At 42.6% G+C, this 15364-nt stretch overlaps 2 protein-coding genes across 12 annotated transcripts in view; one reads left to right on the forward strand and one right to left on the reverse strand.

The window, feature by feature from the left end:
• The window catches only part of TEN1 (TEN1 subunit of CST complex), a 23369-nt gene extending 13498 nt beyond the window's left edge, over positions 1–9871 (reverse strand). The window contains exons 1-2 of one of the 5 annotated variants that reach the window (XM_038546565.1): positions 9483–9871; positions 5419–5455 (exon numbers count right to left, since the gene is read on the reverse strand). Coding sequence is in view for 1 of the 5 variants with exons in the window: in XM_038546562.1 (XP_038402490.1) it covers positions 5415–5455; positions 8462–8484 (64 nt within the window). In the remaining 4 variants the exon portion in view is untranslated. Of the gene's footprint in view, positions 1–5414; positions 5456–8461; positions 8500–9482 lie in introns of those variants that run through there. The other 4 variants (XM_038546562.1, XM_038546563.1, XM_038546564.1 and 1 more) reach the window with 4 other exon arrangements.
• ACOX1 (acyl-CoA oxidase 1) overlaps positions 9612–15364 on the forward strand; it is a 24335-nt gene continuing 18582 nt past the window's right edge. The window contains exons 1-3 of one of the 7 annotated variants that reach the window (XM_038546552.1): positions 9612–10141; positions 10392–10551; positions 14411–14571. In XM_038546552.1, coding sequence (XP_038402480.1) covers positions 10033–10141; positions 10392–10551; positions 14411–14571 — 430 coding nt within the window. In that variant the 5' untranslated portion in view covers positions 9612–10032. Of the gene's footprint in view, positions 10142–10391; positions 10552–11010; positions 11221–14410; positions 14572–15364 lie in introns of those variants that run through there. The other 6 variants (XM_038546551.1, XM_038546553.1, XM_038546556.1 and 3 more) reach the window with 6 other exon arrangements.

Here is a 15364-nt window from a genome sequence, read left to right on the forward strand (position 1 = left end):
TTTTATTCATTTTTTATGTAACCAGTGTTTCATTATGCAAATAAAAACAAAGATAAGTAGATATTTATTTCCCCTCTATACTATAAATTAAAAAAAATACTTTATGTATTTATTTGAGAGTAAGCATAAGACAGTATAGGGGGAGGAACAGAGGGAGAGAATTTCAAGCGGACTCCACACCCAGCATGCAGCCAGACTCCAGGCTCAATCTCACAACCCTGAGATCACGATCTGAGCTGAAATCAAGAGTAGGATGCTTAACCGACTGAGCCACCACACGCAACTCCTTCCTCTATACTATATATGGTGTTCCGTATTTTAATTTTTTTCACTTAATATATTATGGCATTCTTTCATTGTTGTATATAAAGGGAGTCTTCCTTTCTTTTTTAGGAGGCTCCACACTGGGTGTGCGCAGGGCATGAACCCATGACCTCGAGATCAAGACCTGAGCTGAAATCAAGAGTCGGACACTCAACTGACAGAGCCATCCAGATGCCCCTGCAAGTTTTTTAAAATATAAATCTAGGGCACCTGGGTAGCTAAGTAGATTAAGCATCTGCCTTTGGCTTGGGTCATGGTCCCAGGGTCCTGGGATTGAGCCCTTCATGGGGCTCTCTGCTCCGTAGGGGTCTGTTTCTCCCTCTGCCACTTCCCCTGCTTGTGCTCTCTCTCTCTCTCCCTCTTTCTCTCTCTCTAATAAATAAATAAATGATCTTTAAAAAATAAACTTAAAACTATCTTTTTTTTAAAAGGTTTTATTTATTTATTCATGAGAGACACAGAGAAAGAGGCAGAGACACAATCAGAGGGAGAAGCGGGAGCCCAATGCAGGCTTGATCCCGGAACTCCAGGATCATGCCCTGAGCCGAAAGCAGATGCTCAACTGCTGAGCCACCCAGGCATCTCTAAAACTATCCTAAAATATAGTTTATTTAAAAAAATGAAGACTAAAACTCTAAAACTCTAAAATTCTAAAATTTCTTTAAAAAACTGTATCCTAAAATACAGTTTATTTAAAAAAATGTACCCGGGTGGCTCAATCGGTTGGGCATTCAACTCTTGATATCAGCTCAGGTGTTGATCTCAGGGTTGTAAGATCAAGCCCCTCATAGGGCTCCCCGTTGGGCATGGAGCCTAGTTAAGATTCTCTCTCCCTCTGCCTCTCCCCACCTCTAAAAAAAGCAACCAAACCTGTAAAGATGGTATATCATACCCAGTTTTCCCTATAATTAACATCTTATGTTAGTATGACACATTGGTCACAATTAATGAACCTGTATCAATGTGTAATTAACACCACACTTCATTTGGATTCCTTTAGTTTTTTTCCCGGATGCTTCTTTTTGGTCCATAGTCTCTTCCAGACTACCACATTATATTCAGTTGTCTCTTTAGATTCCTCCAAGCTGTGACAGTTGCTCAGACTTTCCTTGCTTTTTGGCATTGAGAGGTTTTTGGTTTTTTTTTTTTTTAAGATTTTATTTATTTATTAGAGACACAGAGAATGAGAGAGAGGGAAAGGCAGAAACACAGAGGGAGAAGCAGGCTCCATGCAGGGAGCCCGATGGGGACTCGACCCTGGGACTCCAGGATCACGTCCTGGGCTGAAGGCAGTACTAAACTGCTAAGGCTGCCCTGGGCTTGAGAGTTTTGAAGTGTACTACTCAGGTATTTTGTAGAATGACCTTCAGTTTCAGTTTGTCTGATGTTTTTCTCATGGTTAGACTAGGGTTGACCTTTTGTTAGTAATTTTAAGAAAACACTGGTTAAATAAGTCACGTAATAATGATGCATGGGACACTTGGCAGGCTTTTTAAGATGAGACATTGTAGGCACTCATATGGCAAGATCTCCAAGATAGACCATCAGCAAAAAAGGTATGGAGCAGCCATGTACATGTAATATGTATATCTGTGTAAGTGTGAAAGAACACTCCAGAACATGAGGATCCACATGTAGAAAATGTTAGAGAAGTAGGGATTCTGGAATAGATATCAGTGACGATGGGATGGCCAAGGGTGATAGCTTGAGCTGCTCAATGGGATAAACCGAGACAGAAACACAGAAAATGGTAATTAAATCATCCCAAGTAAGACCCTTGCAGAAGCCAGATGACACAGCTTTAGTGCACAAGTTTAATGTTAGGGGCACCTGGGTGGCTCAGTTGGTTAAGTGTCTGACTTTTGATCTCAGCCCAGGTCTTGATCTCAGGGTTGTGAGTTCAAGCCCCACATTGGGCTCTGCGCTGGGCATGGAGCTTACTTAAAAAAAAAACCAAAGGCAGCAGCAGCTTAATGTTACCTAGAACCTTGTACAATTGGCTTTAGTATCCTCTAACAAGGTCATTGGGCAGTGTTACTGGTCAAAGGGCATTTCAAGACAGTGGGTACAGAACAGCAGCACAGGGCAATTGGCCAAGTCCCAGTCCTACTGCCCTAAGTGCAGATGCTCAGTATCCCTGCGACCAGGGAGTACACCTGTTCTTTCTTGTCCCCAGAAATGAGAGAGCCCCCTAATAATTTTTGGCAAGAGAGAGAAGCAAAAAGTTAAAACCAAAAATCCAAAAATCAGCCAAGAAAAGAGAAAATGTATTGGTTCCAGTATTGGATAAAGGGGACAATTCTGTTCAATCTAGCAAAAAGGTGAAAACTTAGAATCTTTATTTTATTTTATTTTAAAGATTTATTTATTTATTCAGAGAGAGAGAGAGGCAGAGACACAGGCAGAGGGAGAAGCGGAATCCATGCAGGAAGCCTGACGTGGGACTCAATCCCGGGTCTCCAGGATCACACCCCAGGCTGCAGGCGGCACTAAACCGCTGCGCCACTGGGGCTGCCCTAGAATCTTTTTTAAAATGTAATTTTTCTAGGGGCACCTCAGTGGCTTAGTTTAGTCAGTTAAACGTGTGACTCTTGGTTTCAGGTAGGGTCATGCATGATCTCAGGGCCCTGGGATTGAAACCTGCGTTGGGTTGTGCTCAGTGGTGAGTTTACTTGAGGATTCTATCCCTCTGCTCCTCCCTCCACCCCTCTTTAAAATAAATACATCTTTTCATTTATTTTTTAAAAGTGTTTTATTTATTCATTTGAGATAGAGAGAGAGAGAGCAAGAGAGAACACACATACATGCATGAGTGGAGGGGAGAGGCAGAGACAGAGGGAGAAACAGATTCCTCACTGAGCAGGGAGCCCAACCTGGGGCTTGATCCCAGGACCCGGAGATCATGACCTGAGCTGAAGGCAGATGCTTAACCATCTGATCTTAACCATAAATCTTAAAAACAAAAAGTAATTTTTCTACTCTCAAGTACTACACATACTATAAGTTAAACTATAAGTAACTACACCATTAATTTTATTTTTTGAATTATCATACAGCAGAATTGACTTTTTGGAGGGGTATATGCTTTTGCAAATTTCAACCTCATTGATTTTTTAAAGTTTATTTATTTAAATAATCTCTATACCCAACATGGGGCTCACACCCACAACCTCAAGATCAAGACTAGCATGCTCTTCTGACTGAACCAGCCAGGTGCCCCATCACTGATTATTTGTTCTTTAAAAAAATATATATATATATATTTTTTTTTATTTTATTTTTTTATTTGAGAGAAAGCGAGTGAGCGCACATGAGTAGGACAAGGGGCAGAGGCAGACGGAGAGCGAGAGGGAGAAGCAGACTCCCCACTGAGCAAGGAGCCCAACTTGGAGTTCAATCCCAGGACCCTGAGATCATGACCTGAGCTGAAGGCAGACACTTAACTGACTGAGCCACCAGGTGTCTGGATTTTTTATTTTATTAATTTTTAAAAATATTTATTTATTTGGGGGTGGGGGGAGGTGAGAGCAGAGGGAGAGAATCATCAAGCCGACAACCCTATGAGTGCAGAGCCCAACACAGGGCTCAATCCCTCGACCCAGGAGATCATGACTTGAGCCAAAACCAAGAGCCAGATGCCTAACCAACTGAACCACCCAGGCTTCTCTGATTTTTTTTTCAATCATAAGTTACTATGTGTTTATTAAAACACTTCTGTTAATTTACAATAAACACAGTTGGTTCCGTAAATTATTATCCATATATCATCAGACATCCAAAGAAGTTTCTGAGAAGATCTATCAAGACTGGCTTTTCTTATGGCTTAGCCAGGCTTCAAGCACTGTCTTTACAAGTCTGAGTAATGGCATAACCTGTACTTCAGAGCCTTGTCCTTTTCATTCCCCAAGGCAAAACATCTACTCCTGGGAGAAAAAGTCTACAATATGAATAAGAAAAATAGTCCTCTTTTTTTAATGACTGGGAAATTTGAAAATACCGTGCAGGAAGGATGGTGACTCGATCTGATTGCTTCTTTCATTTTTTTTTCTGAGGCAATTACTAAGATTTCTGTAGTAGAATTGAAGGTCAGATTGAAGGTCAGGGAAGTAACACCTGTAACTATGTTCATTATAGCTTTTATCAGCTTTGGGTTTCTTTCTTGGAGATAAGAATCTTGATTGTGTATGTTTAGTATTCCACAATTAGAACAGATTACCAGTTTATTATAACAGGATAAAAGTTAGGAATAGTTAGATGGAAGAGATGTGTCAAGCCCCCCTACTCTCTAGGAGCACAACACTGTCTCAGCCCATTCCTGAAGCCACTCATAAATGTTTTTAAAGCTGCAATTCTTTGTTAGCTGATATTGCACAATGAGTCTTCAACATTAAAACCCAAGTTACACCACACGATGTGAACTATGCCCCTCCCGCCGCAAAGATTTTATCCTGTGGGGATTATCACAGATTTGATTTTATTTTTTTATTTTTTTTTAATTTTTATTTATTTATGATAGTCACACACACACATTGAGAGAGAGAGAGAGAGAGAGAGAGAGAGGCAGAGACATAGGCAGAGGGAGAAGGCTCCATGCACCGGGAGCCCGATGTGGGATTCGATCCCGAGTCTCCAGGATCACGCCCTGGGCCAAAGGCAGGCGCCAAACCGCTGCGCCACCCAGGGAACCCTATCACAGATTTTAAATATAATCTCAACTACATGAATTTTACCAAATAAAAGGATAGTTTTACAATGTTTTGAAAAGTTTTGCAATCATCAGGGTAAAAAGATATTCAGGGAAGAATAATCAATGAATATTACACGTACTAGGTAACAGTCTGATGAGGAACAGGATATTTACATGATTTCAACATATCTGCCCATGGATTACCTATTAATTAGAAAGAGAAAAATGATCCCCTTCACAGTCAAGGAACTTAGCAAATATGACCTTCGTGTACTAACTGGATATGATGCACTGACACAGACACATGGTTTTTGTGGTATTCTTGCAAAAAATACATAATCTGAATCTAATCATGAAGAGATATCAGACATTTGAAATGAAGGACACTATAGAGCTGGCTTACTGACTTCAAACGTGTCAGTCACAGAAGACAAGATGCTCCACCTAAAAGAGATTAAGATGAAGACAGGTCAGAGCGATGTGGATAGAAACTGAGGAACACCAAGAACTGCCAGCAAACTATCAGAAGCTGAGAGAAAGGCAAGGAGCATATTCTCCCTCACAGCCTCAGAAGGATCCAAAGCTGGGGATCCCTGGGTGGCGCAGCGGTTTAGCGCCTGCCTTTGGCCCGGGGCGCGATCCTGGAGATCCAGGATTGAATCCCACATCGGGCTCCCGGTGCATGGAGTCTGCTTCTCCCTCTGCCTATGTCTCTGCCTCTCTCTCTGTGTGTGTGTGTGTGACTATCATAAATAAAAATTAAAGAAAATTAAAAAAAAAAAAAAAAAAGAAGGATCCAAAGCTGTCTACATCTGGACTTCTGACCTCCCCCAACTATGACACAATGTCTGTTATTTAATACACCTAGTCTGTGGTACTTTGTTACAGCAGCCTAGGAAACTAATACAACTGAATATAATTCATGATCTTGGATGGGATCTCAGGTGCAGGAGACAAAGGACATTGTTGGACAACTATAATTCATGAAAAGGTTTGTAGATTATGGTGTGGTATCAAAAGTATTGTATTTCCTTCATTTGATAATTGCTGTTCTACTGTTCTTTTTGGCCATGTCTGTGGGTCCTGAGAAGGAGAGGCAATAGGCACAGGTGGGTGACGTTTTACCAGAACCAAGTCCTGTGGCTCTACTATGACCTCCGAGTCACCCCCACTCTGTCCCCGACAGCACGGCTGTCTTCCATCTGCGCAAGCCCACCAGTCACTCTTGATGCCTCCCTATTCTCATGGTCTCATCTGACTGGTCACAAATTTCTGCTAGTTCTACATCACAATACATACTGAATTGATGCACTTCACTCCCTCCAAGCCACTCCAGTCCAAGCTTTCATCGGCTTCAAAATTGGTCTCTTTGTTTCCACTATTTTCCTTCTATTGTTCCCTTTCTTGTAACAAACAGTGATATTTTTAAAATTTTTTAAGATTTTATTTATTTATTCATGAGACATGCTAAACCGCTGAGCCACCCGAGCTGATATTTTAGAGTGCTATTTTAAAATGGAAACGAAAAAAAAAAAAAAAAGAAAAAAAAATAATAAAATAAAATAAAATGGAAACGATGCCGAAGGGAGTATTTTCTGCCAGAACCTCAGCCTGAATCTAACAATGTCTCTAGGTAAAACCAACAGCTTACAGCAAATACAGAAACAGAGAAACGTGTTAAAGATACCATAGAGATGGCAAAATCCAGATTGTGGGAAATTCAATACAAAAAAAATGACCCAATTCTTTCTTTTCTTTTTTTCTTTAGAAGTAGGCTCCACAGCCAGCATGAAGAACAACATGGGGCTTGAACTGAGGACCCTGAGGTCAAGACCTGAGCTGAGATCAAGAGTCACACACGTAACTGACCAAGCAACCCAGGCGCCCCGACCTAGCTTTTTCAACAAATAAGTTGAAGAAAAAAATTATAGAGTGGAAACCTATATATTAAAAGAGGGTTAAGATTCTTATCAGCTACAATGGGTAGACTTTGTTTGGACCTTGATTTGAACAAACCAATGGCAGACAATTTTTTTATGAAATATTTGAATATTGATTACAATGACAAGAAATTGTTAATATACCCAAGTGTTATAAGGGTATTAGGATTGTGTTAAATTGTTTAAAGATAAAAAAAAAATTGTTTAAAGATATATACTAAAAGTACTTATGAATATGATATCAGATATGCTTAAAATTAACATGGAGGGGAACTGGGTGGAGGTACAGTGGATAATCCTTGGACCTGGGTGAAAAGTAGATGGGGTTTTTTGTATTATTCCTTCTACCTTCGTAGATGTTTAAACCCTTTGAACATTTCCACAATAAAATGTTTAAAAGTGAAAAAAAATAAAACAGTTTAAAAATGTAAATCAGATCACATGATCCCATTAAAAATCTATTAAAGAGGGGATCCCTGGGTGGCGCAGCGGTTTGGCGCCTGCCTTTGGCCCAGGGCATGATCCTGGAGACCCGGGAAAGAATCCCACATCGGGCTCCCGGTGCATGGAGCCTGCTTCTCCCTCTGCCTGTGTCTCTGCCTCTCTCTCTCTCTCTGTGACTATCATAAATAAATAAAAATTTAAAAAAAAAATCTATTAAAGACTTCCTATTATAAATTCCTATTAAAACTGAAAGTCTCTGTGTTGGCCCGCAGTGCCACAAGGGATCTGCACCTGGCCTACCTTTCAGCTTTCATTGGCCATCACGCTTCCTCACCCTCGGGACCTGCACACTGCTTCTCCTCAGGCTTGAGCAGCCTTCCCCAGACCTTCACAGAACTGTTTCTCTTTCCCCCTTTAGGTCCCAGGTCATCCTCCTCTTCCTCAGCAAGGCCATCCCTGCCCACCCTATCTAAATTAGCATTCTCCAACCCCAGTCACTCTACCCACTTAGCTTGATTTATTTTCTTCATTGCATTTTCCTAAATGGTAGAATTTCAAAGAGTGTGATTTGTCCACTTGTTTCACGCCCCCGTCTCCCACTAGACTGACTATCAGCTCCATGAGGGCATTATTCCTCAGTGTATTCTCCGTGCCTAAAACCGCGTCTGGGACATTATTAAATATTTATTGAATAGATGAATGTACTCATGAAGACCATCTACACCCCACTTAGCCTGGACACAGAGAACCCAAACCACATCTTACTGCTTCCATTAACGGGACTTTGTGGTCCTCTGCCTTCATTAGCACTTTTGTTGTTGTTGTTACTCTTCTTGACTGTCCAGCCCAGGCAAATGGCTTGATCATCAACAGCAGTTTGCCCACTGAGATTATCTGAATTCCCTTGCCTTGATGTTTCCACCAATTTTCTACTGTTATACAGGGTTCTTACCAAACCCTGGACTGACAGACACATCTTAGACCAGACTTCCAACTCTTAATAAATTCTGGCCTTATTTTCTCCTGAGACACTGCCAAAGCTTTGCCAAGTAGCGCCTTTCCTTACCTGAGTAAGCAATCACCCCACATTTGTCTTATGATGTTGTGTCAGCGGTATCTAAAGAGCGGGCTTTGGATCAGGACAACAGTCCAAACACAGCAGCCAAACTATTTTAAAGCTTGGGGGGCGGGGGAGGGAGGTATTAAAAACACAATCAGTAACAGTGCCTTGCCCTGATATATTGGAATCTGGGGCAAAAGGAAAAATCAGTGAATGCTGATTCACTCTAAGTTCAAGTAAATGAATTGTCTTCATTCATCTTGACCAGTGCTCCCTTAAATTATATCAGAGGTGAATGCCTCACTTACTTTGCCCCATTCCCAGTACTGTTACTAAAAACTGATGCTATAAATAAGAGTATGAAGTGCATAGTTTTCCAAAACAGTGGATTCGTATGCTGTTTAAAGTCATGAGGGTGAGTTAGGGAGAAATAAAAGGAGATGGTGTAGAGTGCTCGGTCTTCATCACAGTGGTGTGAAGTCAAAAGGTCACTAAAAACGAACAAATCAAGAGCTAGCATGTATTTTATGTAGCAGTTGTTTTGGAATCAGAATTTTAAAAATGGTTGAAAGTGGCTGCCTCTGAGGATGGGGAGCTTTCGCTTTTCATTACAATTTCTCCGAGGCTAGGTTTCCTAAACGTGGACATCTGTCACTTCGATGACGATACGGTGACGACTGTGGAAGCAAAAAAAGCCGGGACTCCAAGACCTCTCAACGGCCGGCTCGGTCACATTCTGGTCCACACCCACCCCTCGACCGGGGAGGCGGCCCGCATTCCCACGCCCAGCTCCCCGAAGCCATTCCTTCTGGCAACAAGGATGCCATTATCTTAACAAAAGATAAGCGGAGGCCTCATCCCAGTGCGGCTTTTGTCCTCCTTCCCGTGTCCAATCTGGGAGGATCTGAGGAAACCCTACGACAACAGTCCGGGGCAACGCCGCGCGGTCCAGAGGCTCGACCTCCCCACGTCGCGCCCCACCCCCACCCCAGCCCACCCCACCCCCACCCAATCCCCAGTCAAGGACCTTCAGTCCTCGGGCGGTCTCCGCACGCGAACCCGGAAGCGGCGGGCCCGGCGAGTCCCACGGCGCAGGCGCACTCCTCCTCAGCCGCATCGTCCCGCCCCTTCCCTACCTTCTCGCCGACCTGTCAGGGCGTCGCGGCGGCCTCGGGTTCCCGTTTTCCGCCCCGCGCGATCATGTGACGACGGAGGGGCGGGCTACCAGGAGCGCCTGGCTTTCTCCCCCAGCGCCCGCCACCGCTCCCCAGGGCAGTTTCCCGACGGTCTTCCAGGGTTTCCTCCCCGGCCGGGGGTCGCTGCGGGGCTCCCCTGGACGAGGCCGGGGGACGCCTCAGTCCGGCGCAGGCCGCAGTCACGGCGCGCACGCCGGCGCCGCGGGGAACCAGGAGGGGCGGGGCGAGCGGGGGCGGGGCGAGCGGCGTCCCGGGGCGACTCTTAGGGCCGGGCGCGCCTCGGAGCTGCGGACATCCGTCGTCGCAGCATCAGCCGCCGCCGCTTCGGCCTCCGCAGCCGCCTCTGCCTCTCCTCTGCCGCTGTCGCTGCGTGTCGCCACCATGAACCAAGACCTTCGCAGGGAGCGGGAAGCCGCCAGCTTCAACCCGGAGCTGCTCACGCACGTCCTGGACGGCAGCCCCGAGAACACCCGGCGCCGCCGAGAGATCGGTGAGGGCGGCGGGCCGGGCCTCCCTCCTTCCCCGAGCGCTGCTCGGGGACTCGCTGGAGGAGGAATCCGGGGTGTGTGTGTGGGCGCTGTGGGGCGCAGGCCGCCCCCACTCCCAGGGCCGGCCTCTGGCGGGGCGCGGGGTGGCGTCCGTCCCGAGGCCCGCGCTCCAGAAACCCGCTGGGCTTCGGGAAGGTGTCACGGAGCCCTGGAGTCCTGTCTTCCACTTGATGCCCTCTCGCTCCCTTCCAGAGAACCTGATTCTGAATGACCCAGACTTCCAGCACGAGGACTTGAATTTCCTCACTCGCAGCCAGCGCTACGAGGTGGCCGTCAGGAAGAGTGCCAACATGGTGAAGAAAATGAGGGACTTTGGCATCGCAGACCCTGAGGAAATTATGTGGTTTAAAAAGTACGTATGCCTCCGCCGAGATCAAGCGCCCACGTCCAAACTTTTAAATTTTAAATGCGCAGCCCGTGGTGTCCCTTTTTCATCGTGCTCGGCGTTGGAAGACTCTGGCTGCCTATTTGCACCCCACTTTCAAGGGTGTGTGTGTGTGTATGTGTGTGTGTGTGTGTGTGTGTGAGAAAAACTGTGTTTGCTTATGTCTTTAAGTCCTTTAAAGGGATGACGTTTGGAGAATGCTGATGATAAACGGAGAGGTTGCAGTTGTCCTCGCTAATCAGTACAGATTTCATTGGCCCGGGTGTCTCAATGTAGGGTGATTTTAAATTGCAAATGACTTTGCTCTTTGTCACGTGGTGGTTTGCTAAATTTAGGGGCAGAATTCGATTTTTAGCTGGAAGACCAAACAGTATTTTGGAGCAATAACAGGTTGTGTTTCCTTATGAAAGTGTAGCTCTTGAGTTGAAACGGATGGGCACTGTGGGGTAGATGAAGAATGTGAGCGAAACTTTAGAATGAAGTATTTGTAAGAACCCAGCATTCTCGAATCCAGTGGCAGCGTTCAATGGTTCTTGGGCATATGAGACCTGCTAAAAACATGCCTTGGTCCTAATGCTGAAAAGAGTATGTACTTTTTCCAGATTATCTGTTTTTTGTTTCTTAATTAGGAAAAAAGTAAGTACCGGGTTTTTTTTGTTTGTTTTGTTTTGGCCTTTATCTGAATGAACACTAATGTGATCTGAGTACAAGATTTCTTTGGCCTATAGCCTCTGTTATACTTCTCATTAATTCCTGGGCACTTCCTTTTGGGGTGGGGGGGTTCAACGTTTTAGGTGAATTACAGTATTTTCGTCAATAGAGATTAAATGATACGAATGGTGTGTATTCAAGAGCCAAGAAAAAGGGAACATGTTACAAGTTCTCCTTGTATGTAATGACAAAATTCTCCTTTATTCTACTGCCTGTAGTATGTTTGGTATCTTAATTATTTTCAGTCTGACCCAGTTACTACTGTTGAGGATAAAATACTCTACTCCGGCCCTTAGGACTGCCCTGAGAATTCCTTTCCCTTTTAGTCATAAAATTATATTTTACTTACTTTTGGTAGCCCAAATCAGAGTACTGACTAACTTCTAAATGTTCTTTTTCACTTTTGAAATTTGTAACTCATGGCGGTTTGGGGAATATTGAGGTGTAGAGCACCTCCTAGAAGATCGTGTTTCTGAATTATCTGAGTTGCGTTTTAGATAAACTTCAAAAACCTAAAGTTTTGTGTTTTTTTTGTTTTTGTTTTTTGTTTTTTAAGACAATCCAAAAGAAGGGTTTGTTTTGTTTTGCTTTTAAGTGGGTGATGCAGTGTGTTCCAGAGTTAGAGTTCATCATCAATGGTGATTCAAAAGAATGTAACCAGAGTTGAGTGAAATCACAATGAAATAGAGCAGATTCCTTTCTGTGGTTGAAGAGGAGAGGACATGAGCTATTAGTCTTTATCATTTTTTATGGTACAGACGTTGCTGTTTGGGGGATATAGAGTACAGAGGTTTTTTGTTTGTTTGTTTGTTTGTTTTTTTTGAGTACAGAGTTTTAACATACCTTTTGACATCCTTCCAGTGTCTCTAGGATAGGACAGGGAGATCAACTTACATGAGAGAAAATTGATTGAGACTAATTAATATGAGACTAACGATTGAAAATTAGTCTTGGCAATTACTGAATGCCGTTGAATCCAAGCCCACCATCAATTATAACTCACACCCGAGTTTCATGTACCACTAATAAAGAAAAAGTGCTGCCAGTTAACTATGACATCCCGTTACTTGTGAAATGCACCTGACTTCTTAAAGCTAAGATGGGGGAGGGGATGTTACCAGAACTGGTGAAATATAGTAATATTTCTCTTCTGGGAGATTTTGAGCATTTACTGGGTTTATTTACAATTATTTATCTTCTCTCAAAATTCATATATGGGAATATATTGAAGTTGATAGAATATTAGTGAAATACTTTGAGATTTCTCAACTTGAGCAGTACAAGAACTGTTCTCTCTCCAGTCCTTGGCAAAAAAACCTTGCTGTTCAGGGAATGTAAAAGTTGATTTTCTAATCTCCTGTCCAGTGATTTTTGTCTTTTAACTATATTGTTTACTATGAAAAGCAAATTGTAAAATGTTCTTAAGAGTAATTAAAACTTCTAGTGAGGATCAGTCTTGGTTTTTGTTACCCTCCTTAGGTTTTTAAAGCTGATTCCTTGAAAAGGTCTTCAGAAGGGATTAAACATAATTTAAAAACAAGCACTGAGATTTTGTTCATGAAGTAGATTTTCAGGCATCCTCAAAAGAATCTCAGTGTGTTTATTAACAAACATTTGACAGTCTTTGTTTTGTGTCATGATTTTTTTTCTCTCTGAGTTTCCTAGAATTACATTGTGTCAATATCATCATTTCACATAACCCTACAGTCCCCTCACTTCCCTTCTGGTGAACAGAAGTGTCTTTTGTTGCCACCATTTTTGGCACCTAAACTAGTACTTCACTTCCTCACAAACTCTTGTTAAGTTCCTTTCCTCTTTTAGGAAAATATGATGGTTAGGGAATGCTGCGGTGCTCTCGCCTTTGAGAGAATGATGTCTACATTTATCTATCTCATCAAGCTTTTGCCTCCCACTTTGGTGAAGCGGAACGTTACTTCTCTACTGTCCAGCAGCAGTAAACCCCTGGTAATCCAAGTTACTTGGAAGCTAACTTCTTGTGTTCATACCCCTCTTTTTTCCTGTTGCTCTCCCAGGAGAAAGTGACCTTAGATATTGGTGTAAAATTATGGAACCTTCAGGTTAAAAAGCATTTTTGATGTTCCGAGCTTGGATGCAGGCATTCCTTAGATGTTTTAGTCTGTCCCAGCACCCCTGAAAAGTGATCTTCCAACCTAAGGGTGGTAGGATTGTTCTTAGGGCCTCCTCAACAATGAATTGGCAGCCTTCCCCCTCTTTCTTTGAATTCATACTGTGCTCATTGGCCAGACCAAGACAGACTGGTGACACTACATCCTATTCATTCCTGGAGGAGTCATGAAGATTACTAGTTGGTACTTGCTTTGTGTTTTTAAGCTCTTTATATAGATAGGTAGAACAAAATAGGTCCCTGTTAAGGTTTTGAATAGTGTAGCTAAAGCTGACAATTGTATGTGATTTGTATTTCGACTATTTCGCAGATTGATTTATGAGAAAATAATGAAGACAATTTCATTATGATTGAAGTTCTCTTAATCTGGAGTGAATTTCAAAGGTCATCAGAGATAAATGTTTAATATTCTCACATTTCCGCTTACCCATCTGTAACCTCTGAAGACCTTTAGAGATCTGTAGTTTGGTCCTGGAATATATATTTACAATCCTGGGTGTCTGCTTTAGTTATATAGGGAAAGATTACAAAAGCTTTGTTAAGAGCTCTACAAATAAATGTTCTATGGAGTTCCTTTTGATTTTTAAAACAAGTAAAACTTGAAAATAAAGCAAACACACACTCCAAAGAATCCAACCAACAGATGACACCAACAAAAACAAAACAAAACAAAAAAATAAAAAAAAAAAACAAGATATTTTTAGGCTAAAACAGAATTTGCTTCCTGGATGAAGTGTAGAATTAGAGGAATTTTGGCCCTGAAATGACTTGGGCAGGGAGGGGATAGATAGATACCACTGGATTTGGCCTTTTAGGTGGGAAAGTGATACATTTTACATTTAGTTTCTTGATAGAAGGGTTGAAATTGTCCCAGCCTCAATCCTGAGGGCCATGGTTGTCTGGCAAGAATGGATACTAGAATGCAGTTTCTAGAGTAAGGCTGAGATCCTTTTCTTTTCTCTCCTGTAGAGTTCATTTGGTCAATTTTGTGGAACCTGTGGGCCTCAATTACTCCATGTTTATTCCTACCTTGCTGAATCAGGGCACCACTGCTCAGCAAGAGAAATGGCTGCTTTCATCCAAAGGACTCCAGATAATTGGCACCTACGCCCAGACGGAAATGGGCCACGGTTAGTCCACATTTGAGGGTCAGTGGGTAACCCACCTTAGGATTTAAATTGATAAATGACTCTTGGTGTTTGGTTTTTCCTGCTGCTACACGTTGGGGATTTTGTTTTTCAGTTGTTAAACCTTAAATAAAATTCAGCTTCTCATTTTTCCATAGGTCATTTCCCCATAAACTAGCCCAAGACTCTAGCCTCAAACATCCTTCATTGTTATTTCTAAAAGTCTTTTTATCCTTGCTGCTTATAATCCCATTTTAATGGCGGTTGAGCAGTTTGGGAAGATGGGATTGAAAATGTGGCAATATTACATTGATGTCTAATTATGAAAAAAGACTTTGTTGGAATTGCTTTGAGAGTGTTACTGCCTTAGCAATATCTGGAAGTTGCCCCTCTGCTTTAATGAAACTAAAGATGTGGGTTTTGGGGGGGGGCAGAGAGAGCATTTAAGTGTCTTACTCTTTCTTTCGTTGCCTTCTAGCAGGATTATAAGGCTGTTTGGAAAAAAATTCATGATTCTCTTCATTTAATTACAGCAGTCTTTCTATTATACTTTTTTTCTTTACATATTTTTGGACTTTGTGTTGCCAGTCATTCTTGGTTAAATTGTTCATAGAAATGGGGCGCCTGCTGACTTAAGTTGGTTAAGCGTCCAACCTGATTATTAGCTCAGATCTTGGTCTCAGGGTCACAAGGTTGAGCGTGTTGGGCTCCATGCTGGGTGTGGTGTCTACTTTTAAAATTTTTGTTTATAAAAGGCTGGCTACTTTCAAAAAGTTTTATATTTGGTCTTAATATG

This window comes from Canis lupus, chromosome 9 (assembly GCF_011100685.1).
Source record: "Canis lupus familiaris isolate Mischka breed German Shepherd chromosome 9, alternate assembly UU_Cfam_GSD_1.0, whole genome shotgun sequence".
NCBI classification, from domain to species: domain Eukaryota; kingdom Metazoa; phylum Chordata; class Mammalia; order Carnivora; family Canidae; genus Canis; species Canis lupus.